Below are 27,046 nucleotides of genomic sequence, written 5' to 3' on the forward strand. Positions count from 1 at the left end.
GCACCTGCAGCCCAGAGCGCAGGTGTCAGGGCAGGCCGGGCAGGGGACCCAAGCCAGGGTGCAGTCCTTGTAACCCCGCACGCACTCGCCCATGTAGCCCTTGGAGACCGAGTGGAAGGAGGCGAGCTCCTGCTGCGTCGCATAGGGCGGCCCCATCTCCATGAGCACCTTCTTGAATGAGTGGAACTTCGAGCCCTCCGCATACACATTGTCCTGATACACCTGGACGGGCGGGCCAGCGTCACCGCAGGGGAGGGTGCTGTCACCCGGGCCCCGCGACCCCAAGCCCCAGGCAAGCCCCTGCCCACACCTCATCAGCCATCAGGAAGAGGCGCTCCTCAAAGGCAAAGCGAATCACGGCCTCGATGCACTCGCGGGCTTGTACCTGTCCTAGGGCGTGGGAGACGCACCATGTCCAGGGTCAGACTGGGGCTCTGCGCCCGCGGGGGGGGGGGGGAGGGGCAGACTGATCCCATGGGGAGGGGGACGAGGGAGGGCTGGGGGTCGGGCAGCGCACCAGTGGGGTTGCCGGGGTTGATAATGCAGAGTGCGCGTGGGCAGCAGTGGCCACGCGCCTGGCACAGGGCGCGCCGCAGCTCGGCCACGTCCAGGGCCCAAGCGCGCTCCTCATCCAAGTAGTAGTCCACCTGCACAGCGTCGAGCTCGGCCAGCGCGGCCGAGTACAGCGGGTACTGCGGGATGGGGATGAGCACGCCTGTGCGGGTGGGGCCCTCCCCCGCCACCAGCAGCTTCAGCACCGTCTGTCGGCGGGATGGGGAAGCCAGGTTGGTGGGGCCCAGGGGACGGCACCTGCTCCCCGCCCGGCCCGGGAGCACTGTGCCAAGAGGAGCAAGGTCCGCCCAAGCCGCAAGGAAAGAGCCACGGCGTATTCCTGCCCTGGCCCTGGCCTACCACGATGGCGTCGCTGGCCCCGGTGGACAGGAAGATGTTGTTGGGGTCTGCGGGGATGCCTCCGTCGCGCCGCTCAATGTACCGGGCGGCGTCTTCCCGGATCAGCTGGATACCCGAGCTGACGCTGTAGGCCCCTGGGCCGGAGGGCAGGGCAGGACAGGGGGAGGAGGACCCGAGAGGCTCCTTAGCCGTCCTGCGGAGTATCTCCCAGCAGTTGGGTCCACCCCTCCCCTGGGACGGCCTCCCACCAGCTCCCGCTCCTCCCTGGGGCTTTGCCCAGTTTGGGCACCGGCACTTACCCAGGCTGTGTCCCCCACATGCCTGCAAGATGCGCTCAGCCCTCCTCCTGGTGTCCTCAGGGAAGTCGGGGCTGTTCAGGAGATCGGGGTACACACAGAGGGCCAGGACCTGGGAGCAGCAGACACTGAGCCTGAGCACGTGGGTGGGCTGGGGAGGGGCACCGGGGCAAACCCCGAGCCTCACCTGCCGCAGGAAGGTGATGGGCTTCTGCCCCATGGCCTGCGCGTCCCCGATGTTGGCGCGGACGACCTCCGTGAAGGGCTTCTTTACCCCCTGGGAGTGAAAGGGCACAGGCGTGAGGACAGGACAGGTCCTTGTCCTGTGTGACTGTGGAAATGGGCCTGATGCAGCTGTCCAGGTGCAGCCTGGAGGGCAGTGGTGGGGCCCAGGGCCATACCTGGCGCAGTTCCTGCTCCAGCTCGAGGGCGCGCAGCACAATGGGCCCGCGCACCGCGTACTCCACCCTCCGGACACACGGGTTCATGGTGTCCAGCGTCAGCACCTTCTCCTTCAGCCCGTTCATTGCAACCCGGCTGTGGTCACCTGCCCTCAAGGCCATGACACTACTCAGACCAGGCAGGAAGATCAGGACACAGCAGGATTCGGGCGGGGAAAAGGACGCTGGGTCCAGACTCGATGGGCCGGGGCTGGGAAGAGGGAGCCCGGGGAGAGGGGCTCAAAGTGAAGAGCACCCTCTTCGCGGCGGCCTGCTGCCCCCACTGAAAGGGACAGAAAAGGCTGAAGAAGAAGTCGGGGCCGCTGGGCCCCGCCCCACCCGTCTGGGCACAGTTCTGCCCCAGGGAGCCATAGGGAGTGCATGAGGAGGCAGGCGGGGCTTGGGGCGAGGCCCAGTGCCCGCCCAGTGTCCCCATGACAGGGGAGCAGGAGACCTACATGGGGGGTAGGGACAGACAGAAGGTTCAAGAAGCTCTGAGGGACTGGACCTGAGGGAGGGGAGGTGTGCTAAGTGCCCAGACAGGCTGGCAGAGCGGGGCAGAGCTAACCCCCAGGGAAACGGAGCTGGGACCCTGGAGAGTCACCCCAGCAGGGCTCGGCCGGGCCTAACCCTCGCAGGCCTCCCATCTGTGCTTGGGCCAGCAGGCCTGTCTCCCAGGTGACTGAGTGGGGCCTCTATAGAATCCTGGCGTTCCTGGGGGAGGGGAGCGGAAGCTCCGATGCGGGCTTCCATCCGGCTGGCCCCTCCTGGGCTGGCAACCATGGCCCGCAGGCTCCACGAGCCCTGGGGTTGGACCTTGGTCCCAGCTCTGCAGCTGGAGGCGGCTCGGGTCTCTGGGTTGGGATGTTGGGCGACAGGGTGGGGCGGCTCTGGGCCCGCGGACACTGGGCTCCTCTGGGCTGCGGTTGTGCCCTTTCACCATGCCCCAGCCCGGAGCTGCCCTTGGGGCCACACCACAGGCAGGGTGACCTAAGCTCCCCCTCCCTGTTGCTCCTGATTGGCAGAGATAGTGGGAAGCAAGCTGTGATAGGCCATCAGGGCCCCGCCTCCCCAGGCCCTGAAGGGCGTGGATAGGCCATGCCCAGGGGTGGCTACCCCAGCTGTGGACATCTGATTCGGAGCGGAAGGTCAAGGAGCCAGCCCTCTGATAGAGGCCGTGGGCAGCTGGCCGGGCCTGACGCCAGCCTGGGCTCCTCTGCCCTTGCTGGCCAGCAAGGAAAGAGCAGGAGCCCCAGGCAGCCAGCCTCGGTCTCCCCTCACACTTCTCGGCTCTGGGCCATCTTTTGCCCCTACCCCTACCCTCTGGGCCCTCAGACCAGAGCACAGGTTAATAGGATCCCAGCCCCAGGCAGAGGCAGCCCCGGCCCAGCGCAGGCAGCTATTCGCAGGTGGACACTGGAAGCTGCGTTGCCCCCCACACCCAATTTAACCTGCAGCCTAGGCCCTGGCTCCCCAGCTCTGCTGAGGACACCCCTCCAAGCAGTGATGCTCCGAGAAGGATGGGCCCTGCACACATGCGGCTGACCCATCCCATGGGCGAGGAGAAGGTGACCCGGCACTGGCTGCCCACCACTGACACGCAAGCTAACAACACCCTCGGCCCTCCCACCTGAGGCCCCTAAGGGGCCCCCGTCACCCTGACACATTGTGCCCAGCCAGCTCAGGATCTGGGCAGCCAACCTCTGGTCCCCTTTGCCAGCCCAGGCGGAGCCTGGCAGCCAGGCCCCAGGATCAGGGCTACGTGCCAGGAGCGGGGGGACTCATCCCCCAGGGAGGTTTCTGACTCCAGCCTTCATTCGGATTCTCCCCTCTGTGGCTTGAGAGTCTTGTGGGAAGGCCCCTCCCCTTCCACGCCAGGCTCCTGCTCCTCTGCCATGGATACCGCCAGGCCTGAGCCCCAAGGAATGTCCTTCCGCAGCCCCGGCTGCTCTCAGGAAAGGAAAGAGTTACAGAGGAGTCTCCAGGAGGCTGGGAAGGCAGGGGAGGCAGGGCACAGGCCAGGCCAGGCTTCCCGCCCAGCAGCCGTGGGCCTCACTCCTACGCAGGGCCAGGCAGCCCCAAGCAAGCCCCTACAGGCCCCACACAGGGACCGGCACACCCAGCAGCAGCACCTCAGCTCCCCACCCTCAGGACAGCGGCCCCGCTGACACACACGACAAGGCAGGTGGCAGAACAGCCCTTTATCAAGAGGCACACGATGGAACTAGGTCTCTGCAGCCGGACGGCCCCCCAGGAGGGCTTCTGCCAGAGGCTCATTCCTGAGCGAGGACGCTGGCGTCCCCGGCAGGGGAGCTGAGGGCGGTCCCCCGCCGGTTCTCTCCCAGCAGCAGCAGCAGCAGCAGCAGGGCGTACACCGGGGCCCCCAGAGCAGGGGCCCCGCGGCAGCCTCCGGGGCACTCCGGGAGCCAGCCCCTCACATGAGCAGGCAGCAGGGCCTCCTCTCCGCGGGGGCCTCCTCCGAGGGCGCGGTGAGCTTCAGCAGGGGTGGGTCTCCACCGGCCCCGGGTCTGTGTTCCGGCTGGGGGCTTGCAGCAGTGGTGGCCGGCAGGCTGGGCTCAGGCCCCTCGGGCCCCTCGGGCGGGGGACGCTGCAGCTTAGCGGCGGCTCGCTGGCGCTTCAGCTCTGCGAGCGTGTGCTGGGCCTTGACCCGGCCCGGGGCATCGGGGGCACAGCTATCCAGGGGGCTCAGCTGGTAGGAGACGCTCCGGTCCAGCCGCTTGGAATACAGGTGCCGCCCAGGGGTGCCTCCAACTCGGCCGTTGTGCGGCCTCGCCGACTCAGGATCATCGTCCTGCTGGGGGAGCGCGGGCCTCAGAGCCGTCGGGAAGGCCTTCTCTGGCCTCCCTGGGCCTCGGGCTCCAGGCTGCATGGCCGCCCGGGACAGCAGCCACGCCCGTGCAGCACCGGCCCGCTGTGTGGGCACAGGGTCACTGGTCCCACCGACCCCCCGCGCGGGCACAGTGGGACAAACGTGCAGCGACATCAGTTCACGTGCCTGCTCCGAACACGAGGGGCGCGCCCGGGCCCGCAGCTACCGGGCTGCAGGCTGACGGCGTGGGGCTCACCTCACTAGGTCGGGAGCGCAGCTCCGCGTCCGTCCGGCCATCCTCGTCCTCCTCGGGCGGCTCCGGGCTGGTGGGCGGTGGCTGTTGCCACACGATGGCCTCCTGGGCATGCTCCCTGCGGTACAGGCTGGTCCGCTGGGTCAGGCTCACCCTCCTCACCACCTTCCTGGGGGCCGGCAAGGGCAGGATGGGGGGGGCTGCCAGCAGGGGGGCGAAGGCCGGGTGGGGGCGGGAGGGGCCCGGATCGGGGCGCTCACCCCCGGCTGCCGGCGCTGGAGGTGCGACGCCGCAGCAGAGAGTGCTGGCGGCCCTGGGCGCGCAGCAGTGCGTCCTGCTTGTGCTTCAGCTCCAACAGCCTGGTCCGCACCGCCTCGTCCCCGCACACGTCTAGGAGAGGCGGGTGGAGGGTCACCGGGGCCCTCCCACCCAGCCCCTACACTGGCAGAGGCGGCCCCAGCTTACCGAGGGGCGTCTCGTCCGTCAGAGACTTCCCATTCAGATCGGCCCCATGCGCCACCAGCAGCTCCACCAGGTGCACCTGAGGGCCGGGGAGCCGGGGCTGCTGAAGGGCCCCGAGCCAGGAGCCAGGAGCCAGGACCCCACGCGCCCCCGCCGCGGAGCCGGCCACGCCCGCCGCACTCACCTGGCCCCAGTAGGCTGCGGCATGCAGCGGCTCCCAGCCGTCCTGGTCCTTGGCGCTCAGACTGGCCCGGTGCTCCAGCAGCAGGACGGCTGCCTCGCCAAACCCGTTGGCGGCCGCGATGTGGAGCTACAGGCAAAGAGCTGGGCCTGAGTCCCTGCCAAGCCCCTACGGTAGCCGCCGCCCAGCAGCCTCACCTCACGCGGCCAGGTCCTCACCAGCGTGGCCCCATGGTCCTGGGGGTCATCGATGTCGGCTCCTGCCTGCAGCAAGCAGCGGATGTCCTCCAGCATGCACAGCTCCGGCAGGGCCCGGGCCCCCTCGATGCTGTCCTGGGTGATGCCTGAAAGGAAGCAAGCTCAGGGCCAGCACTCTGGGCGTCCTGGGTGGACAAGGGGGGGTCACACTCACCACGGTTGGCCATGGCCGTCTCAAGGCAGTCCAGCGTCCGCTCGTCCTCACAGAGGTCATAAGGCATGTTCCCATCGGTGTTGACAGCCAGGAGGTCGGCACCCCTGCGGGAGGAATGGACAGAGGCTTTGGCCACAAAGCCCTTCCCCCATGGAGGCCTCTAGGCCACCCTCTGCAGAGGCCTTTAGCCTGTGGACTGTGCGGGTTAAAGACAGAGAAGGCCCTGGATCCGGCCCTCAAGCCAGGCGGGCCGTCTCCACCTGCCTCTGAGCACCAGGTTCCACACCCACATGACCCTGTGAGCCCACACAGGGGGCCTACCAGCCAAAAGCGGGTGCCAGGCCTCTCGGAGCCTCAGGGAGCAAAATGGAGAGGGAGGAGGAGAGCCTGGATGCCAGAGAGGGCCACAGGGAACAAGGCTCAAGCAGAGGCAAGGCCCAGGGGAGGACGGGGAGCTGAGGGAGCCCAGAACACAAAGGTGGTGCTCTCTGGGCGCAAGAGCCGTGAACACCCACCCACCGTCAGCACCCAGACTGCTCCAAGGAGAGCCTGAGCCCCTGACCACCCATTCTGCTGTAGCAGACAGAGCTGAGGGGCTGGGACAGCGGGGGGTGCTCCCAGACCCTGGAAAGCCGACCACCCCTCCCGTCCCCCACAGCTCCCGTGCAGAGAGGCCCAGCCCCGCCCCACCCTCCTTGTCAAAGGCCCCGTCTATGTGTAGGTGCCCCTCCGTCTTCGCCAGGGCTGCCCTCATCACTCGGTCCAGAAGGGCCTGTTTCTGTGCAGACCCCATCGAGACCAGAGCTAGAGGTCGAGGCCCACCCTCAAGAGTTCCCAAACTCCTACGGGGGCTTGGCAGGAGGGAGCCCCCAGGAGAACCACCACACTTTCCTGAGCACATGTTTGTTCCCTGGGAGCACAGCCTCCCCTCAGGCCCTGATCTCCAGGCCGGGGTGAAGGTGAAGTCAGCGTGGGCGAAGGGGAGTGGAAACACAAGGCAAGGGCCAAGCGCGCTTCCTGCCCAGGACACAGCTGGGCCGCATCAGGATGAACCAGCCTGTGTGAGGAAGGCCCTGCCTCTCCCGGCCCAAGCCCCGTCGCTCTCCCATACAGACGCCCTCCCCCACAGTGGCGACTGGGGCCTACCGGGCGATGAGCAGCTCTACCAGTTGCAGGTGGCCGCAGGTGGCCGCGGCGTGCAGGGGAGTCCAGCTTTCGCTATCGCGGGCATTGACCTTGGCCCCCGCCTCCAGGAGCTGCTGCACCATCTCTCGGAAGTCATCAATGCAGCTCTACGAGCCACAAGGCCTGAGTGCCAGCGCCCAGGCCAGCGCCCCCTTCTCTCCCCCTACGCCCCCCATCCCCCGCATGGCTGACCTGGTGCAGGGCCGTCAGGCCATCCTCGTTGGCCAGATCAGGGCTGACCCCACTCTCAAGGAGCTGGCGGACTGTGAGAAGGGGGAGGGAGTGTGGTTAGGGCACAGAGCCACAGGCCAGCACTGCTCTAGGGCACAGAGCCACAGGCCAGCACTGCTCTAGGCCCAGGGCAGGGTACCGTAGGAGGCAGCAGTGCAGGGCCCAGAGGGGCCCCCGAACCCAGGCTGAGGGCTCAAGAGCCGGGGCACTGGGCCTCTGTCTGCCCCCAGAGTGCACACCCCCCGCCCCTGCCTGCAGCACCAAGCAGGAGCCAGCCCTCCCGACGACCGACCCTCAGGCTCCTGCATGTGGGCAGTGCCACGGGGCGCCGGTCCCTCCCACTCTGGCTGGGGTTCTGGCTCCCTCCTCCAACAATACCCTCACTGGGGCCCCTGCTCCCCCGAGTTTCTCCCACTAGTTGAGTGCCCCAACCCTACACACGCCCCAGCCCTGAGCAGGCTCCCTGCCCAGCTGCAGCCTGCAGTGTGGGCCCGAGGCGTCCAGTGCCCTCCAGAGCAGAGCCAGCTCCTGTCCTCATGGTTCAGTGGGCCCAGGCTGTCGCCAAGGTCACCTCCTTAACGGCCTGGGTCCCTCAGACTGTCTTCCACAGGAGGACTCAGCCTCCTTCCCACAGTCCCTGGCCTGCACCACACCCACCACGCCCTCCTGCACTTCCCGGGCCTCAAGGCGCTGCCCTCCCCTCCTTGCCCTCTGCACCCGGCCTCTGCCCCCGGAGGAAGGCAGGAAGAACCCTCGAGCGCCTCTCCGGAGAACAGAGGGGCTATGAGCACACAGGGCACAGGGAGGAATGAGGCGGCTGCTGAAAGCTCATCCTGGTCTAGCCGGGATGGTCCTGATGGCGAGGAAGAAGTCAAAGGCGGAGCCAGAGGCAGGTGCCAAGGGGGCTAGCCTGTGGGGGACCCCTGCCCCCTCGTTCTGACCTGCTGTGGTGAGCGCTACCGTCCTCCTAGACAGAGGAGGAGATGGAGGACCCAAGCAGGCGGTGGCCAGGACACTCCCGATCGTCACCCAGCACCCCGGCAAGAGGTGGCAAAGGCCATGGGCCACTCCCAGCTCCCCTGAGCGAAGCCCTGGGCTCTTGTCCGGGTGCCCCTGCCCAACCCCCACAGCAGCACCCATGTGGGCGGCCCGCCACAGGGGGCATGCGGATGAGGACGTTGGCCAGCCCCGGGGGCCTCCAAGAAGGGCACTGTGCCCTGGGGCTCGGCCACGCTCACCTTCCTCCAGGTCGTTGCGGGCAGCAGCCTCCAGAAGGGTGACGCTGGGAGGGAAGAGGACCCGCTTCTGCGGCCCGCCCCCAGCTGCCTCCGTCCGCGGCCGCTCCCCACGGCTCTTCTTGCCCTGGGCCTCCTTCTCCGCCTGGGCCCACGCCTTCACCTGCTGGGCCCGGCGCTTCTGGGCGTGCTTCAGCCGCTCCTGCGCGTTCATCCTGCCCACCACGGGCATCTCTGCCAGCAGCTCCAGGTGCTCGGCCATGGCGGGGGCGACCTGCCAGGGGGGCAGCTCGGGGCACCAGACTGGGGAGCACTGGGGCCAGACTGGGCCTGAGGAGTGGGGCGGTGGGCCGGACCAGCACCCTTGGGGGCATCCCCTCCCTAAGGCTTGGCGGCGCCCTCTGCCCCTGGCAAGGCTGGGTCACAAGGCCCCACGCTGTGACCAGGCCCAGGCGGTCCTGAGGGACATGGACCCCAGGCAGAAAGGGCAGTGTGGGAGGTGCCCAAGGGTGACACCTCGGCTGCTCAGTGGGCACGGCCTCACCTCGCTTTTGGGGTCAGGGTGCACGGCCTGTGGGAAGCAGCCCAGGACCTGGGCAGCCTCAGTCCCGGCTCTGAAGCTAATTACCCAGGTAACAGAGTGGCTGTGTCCTGCCACTTCGATAAGGGCCAAGGGAAGGCAGGGCAACGGGCAGAGGCCCCGGGAGTGCTTCGGCGTTCGAGAAGCCCCCTCCCCTTCCGGGTCTCAGGATCCTGGGCAGGGCCTGGGGACAGCCATGGCCTGGCCTTCCCTCCGTGCTCCCATCTGTCTTCCAGGGTCAGGACATATGGGCTAACAGGGAGCTGGGCCAGAGGGCCGGACCCACAGCCACAGAGAGGTCAGGGCAGGCTGTGCCCTCTGAGTCCTGCGGTCTTGGCCCCTAGCGCCCAGGAGTGAGTCTGTCCAAGCAGCGAGGGTACCAAAGGCCCGGCAGGCCTGGCGGCTGTGTCCCCGGGGGGCCTCCTTCCGAAGAGCAGTAGATCAGGCTGCAGGCTGCTGGCGGCCTCCACTCGCCTGGGGGGGAGGAACACGGAGCCCATCATGACCACTGCAGGCAGCGCAGGCCAGCAGGTGAGAGAGCCAGCCCCGCCCCCAACAGACTCCACCCCACACCCAGCGCGGCTGGACCAGAATCCTGGTGGGGGCACTTGCCACCTGACATCACCACCCCCGGGGCTCCCAGAAAGGGCAGCCCAACTCAGAGCAGGGAGCAAGGAGGGCTGGCCGGGCCACAGGCCTTCCCCATGAGGCTGCCTCTCCACAGCCCAGGTACTGGCCTCTGGGAGCTGTTTTCTGGAAGCTTCTCAAGGCCTCGGCTCCCTCCGCTTTGCTGACCTGTCTGCTCCCAGGGTGGACTGCACAAGGTCACCTTCTCCTTACCCACCCCCCCCAACTGCCTGAGGGCTATAGAACCTCACACACCCTGCAGGACTCTGCCTCCCTCCTGACCACGCCCAGAGCCCTCCCCGCCACCCCCAGAGAGCAGGCAGCCCCCCCCACACACGTGACCTTCACCTCTCTGGCCTTCCAGGAAGACGACCTGAACAGACCACCCCGAGAGACCATAAACAAGGAGTGAGGCACTTGGTCTCCAGCCCTGGCAAGGGGTGGGGACCCCAGGCCAAGCCTCCCCGAAAGTGGGCTCCCAGGGTCGTAGGGACCAGTTTCCCTTCTGGAAGCCGGGCGTCGGAACCAAAGCCGCCATCCGACCAGGTTAGCGCTGGCTGGATTTAAAAGATGTCACCCGGGGCGCCTGGGGGGCTCAGTGGGTTAAAGCCTCTGCCTTTGGCTCTGGTCATGATCCCAGGGTCCTGGGATCGAGCCCCACATAGGGCTCTCTGCTCAGCGGGGAGCCTACTTTCCCCTTTCTCTCTGCCTACTTGTGATCTCTCTCTCTCTGTCAAATAAATTAAAAATCTTTAAAAAAAAAAAAAGATGTCACCCACCCCGCCGCTTTACAGGCTAACAGAGGGGCAGATGTGCACCCTCTGGAAAAGAACCAAGAAGGGCAAGCAGCTGTCTGAACTGATTCCGTGTCTTTGGGTTACTCATCTTGAAAGCCATCCACGAAAATAATCCCAAAGCAGGAAGAAGGATCAGCCTCAGCATCCCCTCCCCCAGCCCAGCCACAATGGGAAGCGCCCTGGCCACCCCACAGTGGACACTGTGGTCTCCTGGTTTGGGTGGTGACAGCTTACTCAGGCCCTCAGCCCCCGACTCTGGGAGGGCCCACCCTCCTGAAGCCCTGGGTCTACTCTGGGCCCCTTGAGCAGTGCTCCTTGCTGCAAGATGCCCCAGGGCGGTCGCCCTGTAACTCTGGGCAGGTCCTGGGGCTGCTGACTGCCTTCTCTGAGCCCAAGGTGACCCTAAGGTGGCCCTGAGAGTGCCCGGGAAACGCTGCAGTGGGCACCCGCCCCCCAGGACAGTCTCCATTGAAGGAGGGCCCCTCCAGGCTCAGCCCTACGCCTTCTGGGCCCCGGTCCCCTGGACCCTGCCTGACACCCCTCCCCAGGCCTCACTCGGTGGCCTTCTCCCGCCACAGTCCAGGAAGAGCCCACCAGAAGTGAAAGACCTGACCCTCAACAGAGTCACCAAGGCCCAGATGGCTCAGTGGCGTCTCCCAGAATGACCCGTGTGCCACACCCAAGCCGCAGGGGGAAGGGGGGCCTCTCCCACCTCACTCACAAGCCCTCCCCAAGTCTCACTGGAATGTCAAACAGATGATCTGGGCAACTTTTTCCAGGTCTCAGCTCTGTGCCCAAGAAAGCTGCACAAGAGTACTGGAGCTCGGAGGGAGGCGCCTCCTGGAGGGACAGAGACAGCCCTGGAGCCTCTCAGAGCCACACCCCTCGATCATCCCCAGAGACTGTGGAGAACGCTGCCAGGGCCCCTGGCTTCTGGGACCGGAGGCCCAGTCCCCAGACCCTACCAGGCAGGAAGCCATCCGGGCTGGGCCGAGGTCCCAGCCGCCCTGCGACACCCAGAGTCCGGGCCTCCCCGCAGGTCCCTGTCCTGACCCCCATTCGCTCCACAGGGAAACTGATGCCGCGCCTACATCCAAAGTCCCCTGCCAGCCACCCCAGCACTTGCTCCCTGGTGCCAGCCGCAGCGTCTGCGTGAGTATTAGCAGGGTGTGACGGAGTGACGGGGACTGGAACTCAGAGCGGGGCTGGGGCGGGTAAGGGCCGCTTTCCTCACTCACGCCCTGAGGAGCGTGAGAGTGGGAAGACGTCGTGGACGGGGCTGGGGCCGTCGCACCACGTCAGGCCCGAGCCGGTCACCCGCCTTCCCTCTGGTTGTGGGGTCTTCCCCCCTGGCAGATATGAAGCTATGTGCGGCTTCTGGAGTAGATTCCTATAACTTGCAATCCAAAGAGCTGGTTTTATGTGCCGCGTTACCCCACTACTGCCCCTCTCCGGAGGAACAAGGGGCCGGCAGGGCCCCCAGGGAACCCGGCGGGTAAGGTGGGCGTCCCAGACTCCGGTTTGCCTGTCAGAGCAGCCGAGGGTGGCGACGGCTCACAGGCAGCCCAGCTCCCACTCCAGGGCCGACCTCTGGTCCGTAGCCCATGTGCTCACTGGCCCCCAGGGCAGACGGGCTCGCCTTGGAAGACTCCCATTCCCCAGCGTCCCTGAGGCCCACGGCGCACGTCTCACGACAGCTTCCCGAGCAGGCGGAGCTGGGAGCTGGACACCAGACACAAGGGCACGCTCTGTCCCCGCCTGTCTGCCGCTAGAGGACGAGCCTGTGGAGGGCACGCTCCCGGTCCATCTCCTTAACCGCGTGCCGGTACCTTCAGGAGGAGCCGTCGGTCCGCATCTGCGAGGGGCTGGGGGACTGGGCCTGGCACAGCTCCAGGCCAAGGTGCCCCAGGGGCCGCACCACCCAGTCGGGGAAGGACCAGATGCTGTGCAGAGGCGGCCCACCCACCGCATGGCTCAGGGCCGGGGCTGGGGGTGCCGAGGACAGGCCCCTGCCCCCGAGGAGAAGGAAGCAGGCACAAGTGCTGCGAGCCCACAGCCGGGCCTGGGGTGCTGCCACGGGCACCTCCCGACTGTGGCACCGATGCGGCACAGAGAGGCCATCCCCCGGGCACGCGCACCGGCAGGCCCCCAGCGCTGCCATCGGGCCCTGCTGCTACCGCCTTCGTGACGACCCCCCAGGTCTGTCCCAGGGCCCCCTGCGGTTAAGACCTGAGTGCTGAGGGAGCGGCTGTGCACAACAGCTTGCGCGGGGGCACCCGGGAGGCTCAGGCATCCCAGCGTCCGACTCTGATCTCCGCTGGGTCCGGTCTGGGGTCTCAGGGTCGTGGGCCAGAGCCAGGCTCGGCTCCGTGCTGAGTGGGCTCAGGGTTCTCCTTCCCCCGCTGCCCCTCCTCCCAGGCGCACACGTGCCCTGCTCTCTGATAAATAAATCTTTATTTTTTAAGAGATTTTATTTATTTATTTATTTTGAGAGAGAGAGAGAGCATGAGTGGGGGGAGGGGCAGAGGGATAAGCAGGCCCCCCGCTGAGCAGGGAGACCCCCGGCGTGGGTCTCCATCCTAGGACCCCAGGACCCTGACCTCGGCTGAAGGTCTAACAAGTCAGGTCACGGTGGCTCTTCCCGATGTTGGCACTGAAGGGCGAAACAAATCAAAACAAAACCAGAAAAAAAACCGGCCAGCAGAGCAACACACGTGCAAGAAGCATGACAAAGCAGCGCTCAGGCCAGTCGCGATGGGCCCGCGAGACAGCCCACGGGGCAAAGGTCCCACGGAAAATGCCCAGTTAGATATTTGAGTCCCGGACAACTGGCAGCAGGACACGAGTGGACAGCACACGTGGCTGGACCAGAGAGCCAAGGGTCCCTGCCTCAAGGACACACCTGGGCATCCAGGGAAACGGAAAAGGCCTTGGACCAAATACAGCGTCAAGACACTGCCTCACGGGTGTGCCTCCCCGCGCACAGCTGACCCTTCCCGAAGATCGGAGGTCGAGCCCTCCTGTGTCCGGAAAAGAGGAGGAGGAGGCCCCCCAGGGAGAAGAGGCTCCACCAGAACCCGGCCCAGAACCCGGCCGAGCCGCGAGGGAAGGAAGAGAAGCCTTGACCAGAGGAACAGCGTCGAGGAAGGGCTTTGACCCTGCTCTCTTTGACCCTCCCCCAATTCTGAAACCACCTCAGCCCCCTGGCCTGGAAGGGGGGCCCCCACCGGCCCTGTTCCTCACTGTGGCCTGCGGCCCCTTCCCCACTCCCCCCTCCAGGAGTCCCAGCCGACGTGAGCCATCCGCTGAGCCAACCGCCCACACCAGCCCTTGCTCTGGGCACCGCCCCGCCCCCCGCCCCTGCGCCAGGTCTGAATTCCTGGTGGCCTCAACCTCTCGTGACGGCCCTTCAGCTCCTGCCCCTCAGTCCTGACCTCCTCCTCCTGCCAGCGACCTCGTCCTCTGCCCGCTGTGCCCCGTCCCTGTCACCACCAGGAACTGTCTCCTCCACCCCCACTCTGCCATTTCAACTCGACACCCCCTTCTCCTAGCCCCACCGCCTAGCCCTCAGCTCAGTCCTGCAGACGCTGACCGCTGCACCCCTCCTGCCCTCGCTTTCAGCTTCAAGCTGTGCTCTCTCCTCCTGCGCACACGCGGGAGCCCCCAGCGTGACTACTCCAAGCGGAGCCACGGACGCAAGACCACGCGTCCAACAAGTGCGGGGCCCACTCTGTAGAGGCTGCTTTCAGGCAACCAACTTGAGCCATGGAAACTGGAGGCCGGAGAGTGCCCACAGTCACCCCCAGCCCCCGGCTGAATGCAAACAGGCCCGTCAGGTGACCCACCGCACAACAGCCATAAGCCCCAGCTGACCAATGGGCCCCTTACACCTGCACACAGGAACCAAAAACAGGAGATTTCCCACATTCCCACACCGCCTCGCCTTCCCCGCTAGCCGCAGCCCCCACCTCCCAGCGGCCAGTCTCTCCCTCCCTGCCCCGCACGCTGTCCTGCCTGCTGCCCCCTTGCAGCGTGTCCAGTAAACTCTCCTTTGTTCTGCCTCCACCTGACTGGGTCACCCCACAATGGCACTACTTCTTTGAGAAATCTTACAGCTTCTTTTGCCTCTTCTCCCTCATTTTCAGGCTCAGCAGCTCCCATGCTTCAAGAGTAGACGGCAGCCATCAGACAAGGATATCCAAGGAAGCCTCTGGGTGCTTCCCCCCAGCGCAATGATCATCCCAACCTAATCGGAAACACAACGCACGCACGGTGCTGGAGGAGACAGGGACCCTCGCCGGCACTGCTTCTACTCGTGTTTGGGCTCAGGTTCTACCCAATTCAACGGGGCAAGAAAAAGAAGTAAGCAGGGTAAGGACCGGAAGAACACAAAAACACGATTTACAAATGACACTGTGTCTGACAAAAACCTGATGATCCCAGAGAAAAACTATTAGGGTTGATTAAAACAAAGCAATATTGGAAAATACAAGGTCAGTGTAAACAATACTGTCTCCACAAGCCCTAGCAACAACTAGACAACGAAAAATTACAACGCTGTTCGTGGTAACACAACAGTATCCCAAATCATTAACGTCTAAGAATGAGTCTCACAAAAGAGGCACAAGACCTATACACAGAAAACCGCAAAAGCTTTTCCAGGAGCATGAGGGAAGAAGCGGCAAGTAACAGGGCACACAGCACTCAGGGTCACGAGCCTCAGAACCCCCGGGATGTCCTTTCTGGCATGGTCCCTACCAAAACACCGCGGCTGTATTTGAAACTCACAAAACTCTTTCTCCATGTTACGTGAAACTCAAAAGGCTAAGAACCATCAGGACAATCCTTAAAAAGAACAAATTTTAAGTACTCACAGTATTCTATAACAGACCTCATATAAAGACTGGTAAGTAAGACTCTAAAGTATTGGCTTGGGGTAAACAGACCCATGGAACAGAGACAGCCCAGAAACAGACCCACGACGTGTAGACAACTTAAAACAGTGCAGAATAGCAGAAAAAGAACCTTTCTGATCAATGGAGCTGGGCCAACCGGAGAGCCACATGGGAAAAAGCTCATCGAAGCCACAACCCCAGGGGCACTGTGCTTCTCAGCGTTAAAGGTAAGGTCGTACGCCTTCTCCAGGCTGGCCACCAACGGCACAGACCGTGGGGGACAAGCGGAGCCGCACCGCAGTTACAAACGTTCAGTCCACGGAAGACCCCCAAAGAGGGTGAAAAGCCAAGCTACTGACCGGAGAGCATGTCTGCAAGTCACAGACCAAGGACTGCTCTCCCGCTCGCCTAAAGGACTCAAAATTCAGCAGTAAAAACCAAAACAAATAATGTAATTAGGAAATGGGCAAAAGGCGTGAAGAGACATCACACTGAAGAGGACAAAAACACCCACGGAAAGACCTGCGACAGCACGAGCCATGAGGACACCATGGCCTGAAGCCACATGAGGTGTCCCTGGGCACCTGCAGGACAGCAAGGCCCTCCCACACCGCAGGGCACATGACCCGGTGAGGCCACTCTGGAAAACAGACCAGCAGTTCCTTATAAACACTGCGCATGTGCGCCCCACGTGACCCAGCAGCTGCCCCCTTGGGCCTCTGCCCCACAGAAACAGACAAAAACCTGAACATGAACTTCACAGCGACCTTATTCTTAACAGGCTCAAACTGGAAATGTCCCAGGCCTTCAACCAGCAAACGACTAACCAAACTCTGTCCCCCACGCCATGGAACTCTCCAGCGGCAAGCAGGGCCCGACTCAGGATGGCCCCGCCTAGTGGTTCTCAAGGGCACTGAGTTCCTCCCTAACAGCCGCACCCCTGATGTGATAAGATCCTCGGGGTGTGCAGCGGGCAGAGGAAGATGGTGGCCATGGCTTCTTAGGACAGCACAGGGTCCTGGTCATGGAGCTGTTCTGCACTTGGACGCTGGTGACCACACAAACCCATACAGTTAACATTGGACAGAAGTAAACACACACGTGCGTGCACAGAGATGCACTAACACCGGTAAAATCTGAAAAGGTCAGTGGAGTATGTGGATGTTGGTGTCCTAGATGCCCTAAGGGAACTGGGGATGTGTGGCAGGGGTCCGTCTCCCTGAACTACTTCTCTCAAATGTATGTAAACCTACCGGGATCTCAAAGTAAAAGCAGTGAGGAAGGAAGGCCTGGAGAGGGAACGGTGCTGGCGGTGTAACCCCAGCACTGCTGAAAGGCAAAAGGAACCCTTCCGCCAGACAGGGAAATGGGCCAAGACCTTCCACTAGCACCTCACCTCCCCCACAGAGGATACCCCCGGCCATCAGCCAGTCTGCCCCTCTCCCCAGCCCCCAGAGCGGAGACCAACAGCGCAGAAGGCACAGAGGAATGATGACTATCCTGGACCACCACGAGGGTGTTCCTAACATCCAGGTCCTCCGCTAGCCGTCCCGCTGTAGACACAGCCCCAGTGCTCCAGGGCCACGGCCAGACAGGACATTCCCAGGACAGTTGGCCACCTGGGCCCCAGGCCGTGAGCTCAAGCACTGTACGGACGTCTAACTCCCTGAACCTTCAAGAAATGCACGCTCAAGGATTAAGGGCACAAACGGCTTCCCCAGCACCTGGCCTCGTGGGCAGGAGGGAGCCACCAGGATCACTCCAGCAGCAGAATGGGGGGTCGGCAGTCACGTAGCCCTGGCTTGGCTCAGCGTCAGAACACACTTCGGAGACCAGCCCTGCGAGGCTGGAGAGATCACGGTCCTTGCTCGTGGCCCGGGAGGGCAGCCGCGTCCTCCGAGAGAAGCCACAGCCCCACTCTCCACGGCCGGCTAGACACGCTCCCTGTGCTTCTCGGCTCACGAGCCTCGCAAGGCCAGTGCAGGAATGGGCTTAATGGCCTCCTATCCCAAAAAGGTCATTTCTCCATGCCCTAATCTCTCAGAGCAGCGTATGCCTGTCCCTCTGCCAGCCTCCCACCACCGGGTCTCAAGGACCCATTACAGGTGGCCCCCTGGTGGCCCTGACTTCCATCCTGCTGGCCCTACTGCCTGGGGCTCCTACGGTCCCTCTGACTCCCCTGGGTCTGGCCTTCACCGCCCAGCCGCCCACACTCCCGGGAGAACCCCCAAGAAATGAGCGCCTGCTCTGGGAACACACTTGGAACTCAACTCCCTGCCCCATGGTTCCTTGACCTTGACACCGCAACTGTCACCGATGCAGACCTCAGCTCCAGAAGGCCTGCGTCTCTCGCTCCCTCCTGCGCAGGGCCACCACTGCCGGCACTCAAGGGAAGGGCGGCTGGGGACTAACACACCTCTGAGGCACACCCAGGCCAAGGGTCCAGAGGGAAGACACTGGGACAGTCTGGGAACTGGGAAGCAGGAAGCAGCAGCAAGGCCAGGCCCTGCTTCCCACTGGGTCTGCATCTTCCACCTGCTGTCCTGAGCCCAGCTGGGGCTCCAGCCTGTCCCCATACCGCAGCCCCAAGGCACTGAAAATGCACACAGGGTCCCAACAGGCATGGAAGGCCAGAGCTTCTCAGGCAGCCCACGGAGGTCCTGGGTCCAGGGTCTGCACAGGTTTCCCCTGAGCACTCAGTAGCCCCGTTCACTGCCCGCCCAGGGCACCAGCCCACCACTCTCCAGCCGGGCTGGACCTCCTGTCCGTCCCACGAGCCCTGCACCTAGGCCAGACAGGCTTCCCCGCATTTCCCCCAGCACGTCAGGTCCCCTTTGAAAACCCTTTGTACTGCGAAGCGTGCCACACACACAGAAAGTGCATCAAACACGCGCCAACTGGACACGCAAGACCACGCGGGCACCGCCCTGCCAGGACAGCCGGAGGCGCCAGGGTCGCCCCCTCCGCTGTCATCAGGTTTCCTACCTCCGTGCACACCTTCCCAATGCAGGAGCGTGGGCACCTCCGCTCCGAGTGCGTGGCCTTTTGCTAGGGACCGGTGTGCTCTGCAACTGTGGGGCCTCCAATCCTCTTCCTCCCTAGGACACCCACGTGCCCGGGCACCACGGCTGCAGAAGCCGCCTCTCCCCGCAGCTCTGCAGCGGTATGGTCCCTCCATGCCTGGGCCTCTCTTCGGGGCCTGCGGGCTGATCCCCCAGCCCAGAGGAGAGGTCTGTGCTACCTGCTGGGGCCGTCAGCCGTCTCCTCTCCAGCTCCCCACACCTCTGCCAAGGACTAATTTGCCTGGCCTCGGCTTCCTCCCAGACCCTGGCAGAGAGCCTGTGTCCTTTCTCAGTGATCTCGGTGCCCCCCCACCCCAGACTCCCCTTACCAAGAGCTGCAGAGCCAGACGAAATTGAAGCTATCCTGGTTTCTGTCCTACAAAATGGGATTTCACTGGGGCCAGGCGACAAGCCCATGAGCGGACCTGTGAGTAAGGCCCCGGGGCCGGCGTAGGCAGTAGACACACAGGGGCCACACGAGCCAGGGCCCGTGGTGAACTCCAGCAGAAGTGCCTGCGACGAGCCAGCACCTGGGAAGTCCCCTCCCCAGACGCCGGAGCCCCGCCATACTGGGAGGCTCCCCATTTCCCTTCCCTCCGCCATTCGGCTCCAAAACAAAGCTGATAAACTCGCGGCCAGGTGCCAGGGCCAGGAGGTCTGGCCGGAGGCGTCTCCGTTTGAAAAGAGGCTCAGCGGGCACCCGGGGCTCCGGGCATGGTCCCAGGATCCTGGGATCGAGCCCCGCGTCAGGCTCTCTGCTCAGCGGGGAGCCTGTGTCTTCCTCTCCGTCTGCCTGCCTCTGCCTACTTGTGATCTCTGTCTGTCAAATAAATAAATAAAATCTTGAAAGGAAGGAAGGAAGGAAGGAAGGAAGGGAGGGAGGGAGGGAGGGAGGGAAGAGTCTCACTGAGCGAAAAGAAAACCCAGCTCCTGGCTAGGAGAGATTAAAGACAGACAGCTTCCCAAGACCCCTGGTGCCCCCCACGGCCAGCACAGCCCCCAGTCCCTTGGGGGCCACAGTGTCCCATTTAGTCACTCCAGTGGGCCAGGACCCCACTGTGTAGATCTGGAAATTAAGGTCTGTCAGGTACAAGGTCAACACCACACAGCTGTAGCCCTGGGTCTTCTCTGACTCAGAACACGCACCCCAACAGCGAGCCTCGGGCACGGGACAGCAGTAGGGGAAGCTGGAGGGAGAGGTACACAAGACCCATGGGCCACACAGCTTTAGAGCAAGAGATGTGTGGGTGCAGGTGAGCAACCAAAGCGAGACCCGGCCCCCCAGAAGCCTAGTGGGAGAACGAGAGGCCCACAGAGAGGAAGGGAGTTCTCAATGACGACACAAGTTCCTGAAGCTGGAGGGAGACAGTGGGAGCCACTGGACAGAGAGGACGGCGAACGGGAGGTGTCCAAGAAATGGCGGAGGTCAGAAAAACTCAAGGACATGATAAAGGGGACTGGTAACTCCGAAGCCAACAGAATCCCCGTGGCCCTAAAGCCAGCCAAGAACACCATTCCTCTAGGGTGCAGGAGACAGGGGCCAGGACACAAGGTAAGAGAGCATCAGCGCAGCCCTCTGCTCAGCTGTGCGGACAGACAGACGCCATTTCCAACTTCCGCAACACAGGATTAGGAACGATGGTACAGGGTAGAACACAGCCTCCATCAGCCTGGCAGTGTGCAGTGATGGCATGTGGGATAAACACCCCGCAACTTCAGGGAAGCGTCAGTGCGAAACTATAAAAACAAGTGACCGAGTTTCTGAGTGCGCACAAAGGGCCTGGAAACAGGGACTCTGGTATCTGTGCGCCAATGTTCATCATGATCCACAATAGCTAGAGGCAGGGACCAAATGTCCATCGGCCAATGGAAAGATAAACGAAACATGGTCTATCCATACATTGGAATATTCAGCCATAAAAAAGGAGTTAGTTGCAACGCATGCCACAAACGTATTGATAAAAGGACACACAGTATGTGATTCCACTTAGAGGAGGGACTGACAACAGTTAAATTCACAGATACAGACAGAATACAGGTTATCCAGGGCCGGGGCCTGGGGTGGGAATTGTTTAAAGGGGACAGAGCTGGGGCACCTGGGTGGCTCAGTTGGTTAAGCCTCTGCCTTCAGTTCAGGTCATAATCTCGGGGTCCTGGGATCGAGCCCCGCATCGGGATCTCTCCTTAGCAGGGAGCCTGCTTCCCCCTCTCTCTCTGCCTGCCTCTCTGCCTACTTGTGATCCCGCTCTCTCTCTGTCAAATAAATAATTTTTTTTAAAAAATCTTAAATCTTTGGTGGAATTCCCCTGAGAAGCTGCTCCCTGACCCCGGGCTCTTGTTTGTTGGGAGATTTTTTTTTTTTTTGACAGACAGAGATCACAGAGGTTTTAACCACTGAGCCACCCAGGAGCCCTATTGGGAGATTTTTTTTTTTTTTAAGATTTTATTTATTCATTTGACAGAGAGAGAGAGATCACAAGTAGGCAGGGAGGTAGGCAGAGAGAGAAGAGGAAGCAGGCCCTCTGCGGAGCAGAGAGCCCGATGCGGGGCTCAATCCCAGGCCCCTGGGACCATGACCCGAGCCAAAGGCAGAGGCTTTAACCCACTGAGCCACCCAGGCACCCCTGTTGGGAGATTTTTGATGACTGCTTCAATCTCCTCACTGGTTATGGGTCTGTTCAAGTTTTCTATTTCTTCCTGGTTCAGTTTTGGCACTTTTTTTTTTTTAAGCTTTTATTTATTTATTTGACAGACAGAGATCACAAGTAGGCAGAGAGAGAAATCCTAAAGATCTGAGCAGAAATCAATGAAACAGAAACCAAAAGAACAAGTAGAACAAATCAATGAAACTAGGAGTGGTTCTTTGAAAGAATTAATAAGATTGATAACCCCCTGGCCAGACTTATCAAAAAGAAAAGAGAAAGGACCCAAATTAATAAAATCATGAATGAAAGAGAAACCTGCTGGGATCAGGCTTTATTTGCTGTTCTTTCTCCAACTCCTTTAGATGATAGGTTAGGTTGTGTATTTGGGAACTATCTTGTTTCTTGATAAAAGACTTGTAGCGCTGCATACCTTCCTCTCAGGACCGCCACTGCTGCATTCCAAAGATTCTGAAAGGTTGTGCTTTCATTTTCATTTGTTTCCATGAATTTTTAAAATTCTTCTTTAATTTCCTGGTTGACCCATTCAGTCTTTAGTAGGATACTCTTCAGCCTCCATGTATTTGAGTTCCTTCCAACTTTCCTCTTGTGATTGAGTTCAAGTTTCAAAGCACTGTGGTCCACAAATATGCAGGGAATGATCCCAGTCTCTTGGTACCGGTTGAGTCCTGATTTATGACCCAGGATGTGATTTATTCTGGAGAAGGTTCCATGTCCACTAGAGAAGAATGTGTATTCTAACTGGCAAAGAAGTTAAATTCTCACTCTTTGCAGGTGATATGATACTTTATGTGGAAAACCCAAAAGACTCCATCCCAAAACTGCTTAAGGGAATTCATACAGGAATTCAGAAAAGTGGCAGGATATAAAAATCGATGCACAGAAATCAGTTTCATTTCTATACACCAACAACAAGACAGAAGAAAGAGTCGATTAAGGATTACATTAAGGAGTCAATCCCATTTACTACTGCACCCAAAACCATAAGCTACCTAGGAATAAATGTAACCAAAGAGATAAAGAATCTGTGCTCACAAAACTGTAGAGTACTCACGGAAGAAATTGAGGAAAACACAAAGAAATGGGAAAACATTCCATTCTCATGGACTGGAAGAACAAGTATTGTAAAATCTCTATGCTCCCTAAAGCGATATACACATTTAATGCAATTCCTATCAAAATACCATCAACTTTTTTCAAAGAAATGGAAAAAATAACCCTAAAATTTGTATGGAACCAGAAAAGACCCCGAAAAGCCAGAGGAATGTTGAGAAAGGAAACCAAAGCTGGTGGCATCACAATTCCGGACTTCAAGCTCTATTACAAAGCTGTAACCATCAAGACGGTATGGTGTTGGCACAAAAACAGACACATTGATCAATGGAACAGAGTAGAGAGCCCAGAAACGGACCCTCAACTCAATGGTCAACTAATCTTTGACAAAGCAGGAAAGAACATTCAATGGAAGGAAGACAGTCCCTTCAACAAATGGTGTTGGGAAAACTGGACAGCCACATGCAGAAGAATGAAACTGGACCATTTCCTTACACCAAACACAAAAAAAAGACTCAAAAATGGATGAAAAACCTAAGTGTGAAATAGGAATCCACCCAAATCCTTGAGGAGAACACAGGCAGCACCCTCTTCAACCTCAGTGGCAGCAACTTCTTCTAGAAACATCGCCAGAGGTAACGGAAGCAAGGGCAAAAATGAACAATTGGGACTTTCTCAAGATAAAAAGTTTTGCACAGCAAAGGAAGCAGTCAACAAAACCAAAAGACAATCCACAGAATGCGAGAAGATATTTGCAAATGACATATCAGATAAAGGACTAGTATTCAAAATCAATAAAGAACTTATCAGATTTTTGGGGCACCTGGGTGGCTCAGTGGGTTAAGCCGCTGCCTTCGGCTCAGGTCATGATCTCAGGGTCCTGGGATTGAGTCCCGCATCGGGCTCTCTGCTCAGCGGGGAGCCTGCTTCCCTCTCTCTCTCTGCCTGCCTCTCTGTCTACTTGTGATTTCTCTCTGTCAAATAAATAAAATCTTTAAAAAAAAAAAAGAACTTATCAGATTTTTTAAAAATTAAGAAAAAAAGAACTTATCAGACTCAACACCCAAAGAACAAATAATCCAATCAAGAAATGGGCAGAGGACATGAACAGACATTTCTGCAAAGAAGACATCAAAATGGCCAACAGACACATGAGAAAGTGCTCCAATCACTTGGCATCCGGGAAATACAAATCCAAACCACAGTGAGACCCCACCTCACACCAGTCAGAATGGCTTAAATTAACAAGTCAGGAAACGACAGATGTTGGTGACGATGCGCAGAAAGGGGAGCCTCCTACACTGTTGGTGGGAATGTGAGCTGGTGCAGCCACTCTGGAAAACAATATGGAAGTTCCTCGAAAAGTTGAAAATAGAGCTACCTATGACCCAACAATTTCACTAGTGGGTATTTATCCCAAAGATACAAACATAGTGATCCGAAGGGGTACGTGCACCCGAATGTTTATAGAAGCAACGTCCACAATAGCAGAACTATGGAAAGAGCTCAGATGTCCATCAACAGATGAATGGATAAAGAAGATGTGGTATTCAAAGGGGCACCTGAGTGGCTCAGTGGGTTAAAGCCTCTGCCTTCGGCTCGGGTCATGATCTCAGGGTCCTGGGATTAAGCCCCACTTTGGGCTCTCTGCTCGGCAGGGAGTCTGCTTCCCCCCCACCTCTGCCTGCATCTCTGCCTACTTGTGAAGTCTGTCAAATAGATAAATAAAATCTTTAAACAACAACAAAAAGATGAGGTATACATATACAATGGAATATCACAGTCATAAAAAAAACCCCTAAATCTTGCCATTTGCAATGACACGGATGGAACTGAGGGCATTACGCTAAGCAAAATAAGTCAATCAGAGAGGGACAATTATCATTTGATCTCACTGATTTGAGGAATCTGAGAAACAAGACGGAGGATCACAGGGGAAAAACGGAACAAGACGAAAGCAGAGAGGGGACAAACCATAACAGACTCTTGGTCTCAGGAAACAAACTGAGGGCTGTTGGAGTGGAGGGGGTGGGAAGGATGGGTGGTCGGATGACGGACACCGGAAAGGGCATGTGCTACGGTGAGCGCTGCGGACTGTGTAAGACTGGTGAATCACAGACCCGTACCCCTGAAACAAATAATACATTATGTGTTAATCAATCAATCAATAAAACTAACATTGTCATAAATAAATAAATAAATAAATTTTAAACATTAAAAAATAAAGGGGACAGAGTTTCTATTTCAGGAGGTTGGAGGTTAGAAGGTTCTGGTAACAGATCCAGACGATGACTACACAAGCCAGAGGATGTACTCAGTGCCACTGAATCGTACCTTAAAATGGTTACAATAGCAGATTTTATGTCATGCACCTTTTATCACAATTACAAAAAAAAAAGCAAAGGCGGGGTGATTAGAGGAAGGGGAGGTCAAGGCTGCCAGCGCCAGTGCCGCCTTTGCACGAGGCTGCAGGAGCAGGGACAGAGGTTCGCCCAGGCTTTGGGGAATTGCCAAAATGGCCTGTTTTCAATAATCATGTGATCAGCTGTGAAGTTTGTATTTTTGCCCTAAGACTGTTCCAGGCTTCCTGTGGGATGCAGCAGGCAAGTAGCTCATACTTAACGCTGGTCGTCACACTTCCGTCACCCGGAGTCACTGAGAACCGAGATACTGGCGTGGGAGGAAGATCCAAATACAGGAGGAAAAACAGAATTCCTGTAGCCTCGAATCTGACCTGAAACTACTAACAGAGTCTCGTACTGCTACTCCGTTTAAAACAGACTTCCTACTTCTGTCCATGGGAAAGGCTCAGAAACAGTGAGCAGCCCAGCAGCAAGGGTGCTCCAAAACCCGTTTCCCTGGGACGCCTGGGTGGCTCAGTTGGTTGGACAACTGCCTTCGGCTCAGGTCATGATCCCGGAGTCCCGGGATCGAGTCCCTCATCGGGCTGCCGGCTCCAGGGGAGTCCGCTTCTCCCTCTGACCTTCTCCTCACTCATGCTCTCTCTCCCTGTCTCTCTCAAATAAATAAATAAAATCTTTAAAGAAAAAAAAAACAAAAAACATTTTCCTTATAAACGTCTTTGTAGAAAAGGCTGATTCCAGGCCTGGGGTTGGAGATGTCTGAGCTCACTGCGCAGCATCTCGTCACAGCACAAGCAAGACAGGGCAGTCAGCCCGCAGGCCGCGTCCGACACCCTCACCGCCGGACACAGGGCCACCTCGGGACTGAGGCGGTCCAAAGAGCAAGCGGGACGGACTGAAACCCATCAAACCCAGGCGCTGGCATCCACACCGAAAACCAAACAGGCTCCTTGTCAGAGAACTCTGACGTTCTTCTGTTTTGTTTTCCCATCGCTGCCGGGGCGCTCCTCGGCCCCCCCAACTCGTCCACCCATCCTCCCCACCAGCTCCTCCCCGGCCACCGTCTGTTTGCTCGCTTCTCCTGCACGAACCCTCCCAGAAATTTTTATCAGCCACAAAAAAGACACCTGGACACTGTGCCACACAGTGGAGGGACAGCCACCTTATACTGAGCAGTGTCCGTAAACAATGAAACACTAGAGAGAATCCGATGGAGGCTTGCCGGGACACCAGTTCCCAGGAAATGCGGGAGACAGAGAGCCGAGAGCCGATCAAAGGGCACCAAAGAGGCACAATCAGAAGATCTCGAGGTGGGAAACTATAAACAAGTGACAGAGTTTTTTCAACAGATAAACTGAGCATCCAGGGAAATTGATGGTCAGGGAACCTACATATTTCAAGAAGCTTTAGAACTGTGTGCAACATTGGCATCTTGTTTGGATCCAAATTCAAGCAAATCATAAAATGTGTAACAGTGACATTTATGAGACTGGAGATTTGTCTAGTTGTCTCCCTCCGTGTGTGCGTTCTCTCTAGCTCTCACCCCTTCTCAAATAAGTAAACACAATCTTTAAAAAAATAAAAAACAGGGGCACCTGGGTGACTCAGGGGGTTAAGCCGCTGCGTTCGGCTCGGGTCATGATCTCAGGGTCCTGGGATCGAGACCCGCATCAGGCTCTCTGCTCATCAGGGAGCCTGCTTCCTCCTCTCTCTCCGCCTGCCTCTCTGCCTACGTGTGATCTCTGTCAAATAAATAAATAAAATCTTTAAAAAAAACTAATAAAAAAGATTTTATTTATTTTTTAAAAGATTTTATTATTCATCTGATGACGAGAGGGAACACAAGCAGGGGGAGTGGGAGAGGGAGAAGCAGGCTCCCCGCTGAGCAGGGAGCCTGATGCAGCGGTGGACCCCAGGACCCTGGGACCATGACCTGAGCCGAAGGCAGAGGCTACCCCACTGAGCCCCCCAGGCGCCCCAAGTCACTATATTTTGGAGTAAGGTGACACACAGCAATAGACAAGAGAACATGAAAATCAGTGAAGGAAACCTCATTCGGGCGGAGTCGGCGGCCAGCAGGAGGAGCTCTGCCCTCAAGCTCAGCCTGACTGGGACCTTCCAAGCGGCTACTGCTTTGGGGGCTACTTTCCTGCCCCCGCCACCCCCCCCACCCCCACCGCAGGAGGAAGGCTTCCTGCTCCCCACAGCCTGGGAGCCAAGGAGGAGAAGCCACCACACTGTAGCCCTCCGCTTCCTCCTGGACTGGTCCCTGCCAGCTCCCCCTGCCACTGTGAAAGACTTTGATCTCCCTCGCCCCGCAGGTGGCTTTGCTGGCTCCAGGCTGCGAGTCCCTGCTGTGCCCAAAAACTCCACCTCTGCTGCCAAGTAACCGGCAGTTTCATTTGCAAGGTCAGCATCACTTGGTGGTCAGAAGTGAGACCCAGAAGACCCCAGCAGCCCCGACCCGCGGTGCCTGCGCCCTCAGAGCCAACCGGGCTCACGGCTTTCTTACCCGCCCTGGAGTCAGAGACTAGGTTTTCTCCTAGATTTCAAGCTCCGCTCTCCATGCT

The 27,046-nt window shown here is 59.5% G+C and overlaps 2 protein-coding genes across 3 annotated transcripts in view; both read right to left on the reverse strand.

Annotated features, from left to right (window-relative positions):
• The window catches only part of GPT (glutamic--pyruvic transaminase), a gene marked incomplete at its 3' end in the record, with an annotated part of 159,925 nt that extends 156,362 nt beyond the window's left edge, over window positions 1-3,563 (reverse strand). Inside the window, exons 1-7 of the mRNA XM_082719068.1 lie at window positions 1,610-3,563; window positions 1,396-1,485; window positions 1,212-1,320; window positions 913-1,046; window positions 518-761; window positions 311-390; window positions 86-222 (exon numbers count right to left, since the gene is read on the reverse strand). Of these exons, the coding sequence (XP_082575194.1) occupies window positions 86-222; window positions 311-390; window positions 518-761; window positions 913-1,046; window positions 1,212-1,320; window positions 1,396-1,485; window positions 1,610-1,771 (956 nt within the window). The remainder of the gene's footprint in view (window positions 1-85; window positions 223-310; window positions 391-517; window positions 762-912; window positions 1,047-1,211; window positions 1,321-1,395; window positions 1,486-1,609) is intronic.
• Window positions 3,564-3,834: 271 nt separating this feature from the next.
• Window positions 3,835-27,046, reverse strand: part of PPP1R16A (protein phosphatase 1 regulatory subunit 16A) — a 34,257-nt gene continuing 11,045 nt past the window's right edge. The window contains exons 2-11 of one of the 2 annotated variants that reach the window (XM_082720375.1): window positions 8,440-9,490; window positions 7,163-7,233; window positions 6,932-7,077; window positions 5,786-5,889; window positions 5,593-5,717; window positions 5,378-5,503; window positions 5,197-5,272; window positions 4,992-5,121; window positions 4,735-4,900; window positions 3,835-4,463 (exon numbers count right to left, since the gene is read on the reverse strand). In XM_082720375.1, coding sequence (XP_082576501.1) covers window positions 4,083-4,463; window positions 4,735-4,900; window positions 4,992-5,121; window positions 5,197-5,272; window positions 5,378-5,503; window positions 5,593-5,717; window positions 5,786-5,889; window positions 6,932-7,077; window positions 7,163-7,233; window positions 8,440-8,698 — 1,584 coding nt within the window. In that variant the 5' untranslated portion in view covers window positions 8,699-9,490 and the 3' untranslated portion in view covers window positions 3,835-4,082. The remainder of the gene's footprint in view (window positions 4,464-4,734; window positions 4,901-4,991; window positions 5,122-5,196; window positions 5,273-5,377; window positions 5,504-5,592; window positions 5,718-5,785; window positions 5,890-6,931; window positions 7,078-7,162; window positions 7,234-8,439; window positions 9,491-27,046) is intronic. The other variant, XM_082720376.1, reaches the window with a different exon arrangement.

Source organism: Mustela nivalis, assembly GCF_964662115.1.
Source record: "Mustela nivalis genome assembly, chromosome: 2".
Classification (NCBI taxonomy): domain Eukaryota; kingdom Metazoa; phylum Chordata; class Mammalia; order Carnivora; family Mustelidae; genus Mustela; species Mustela nivalis.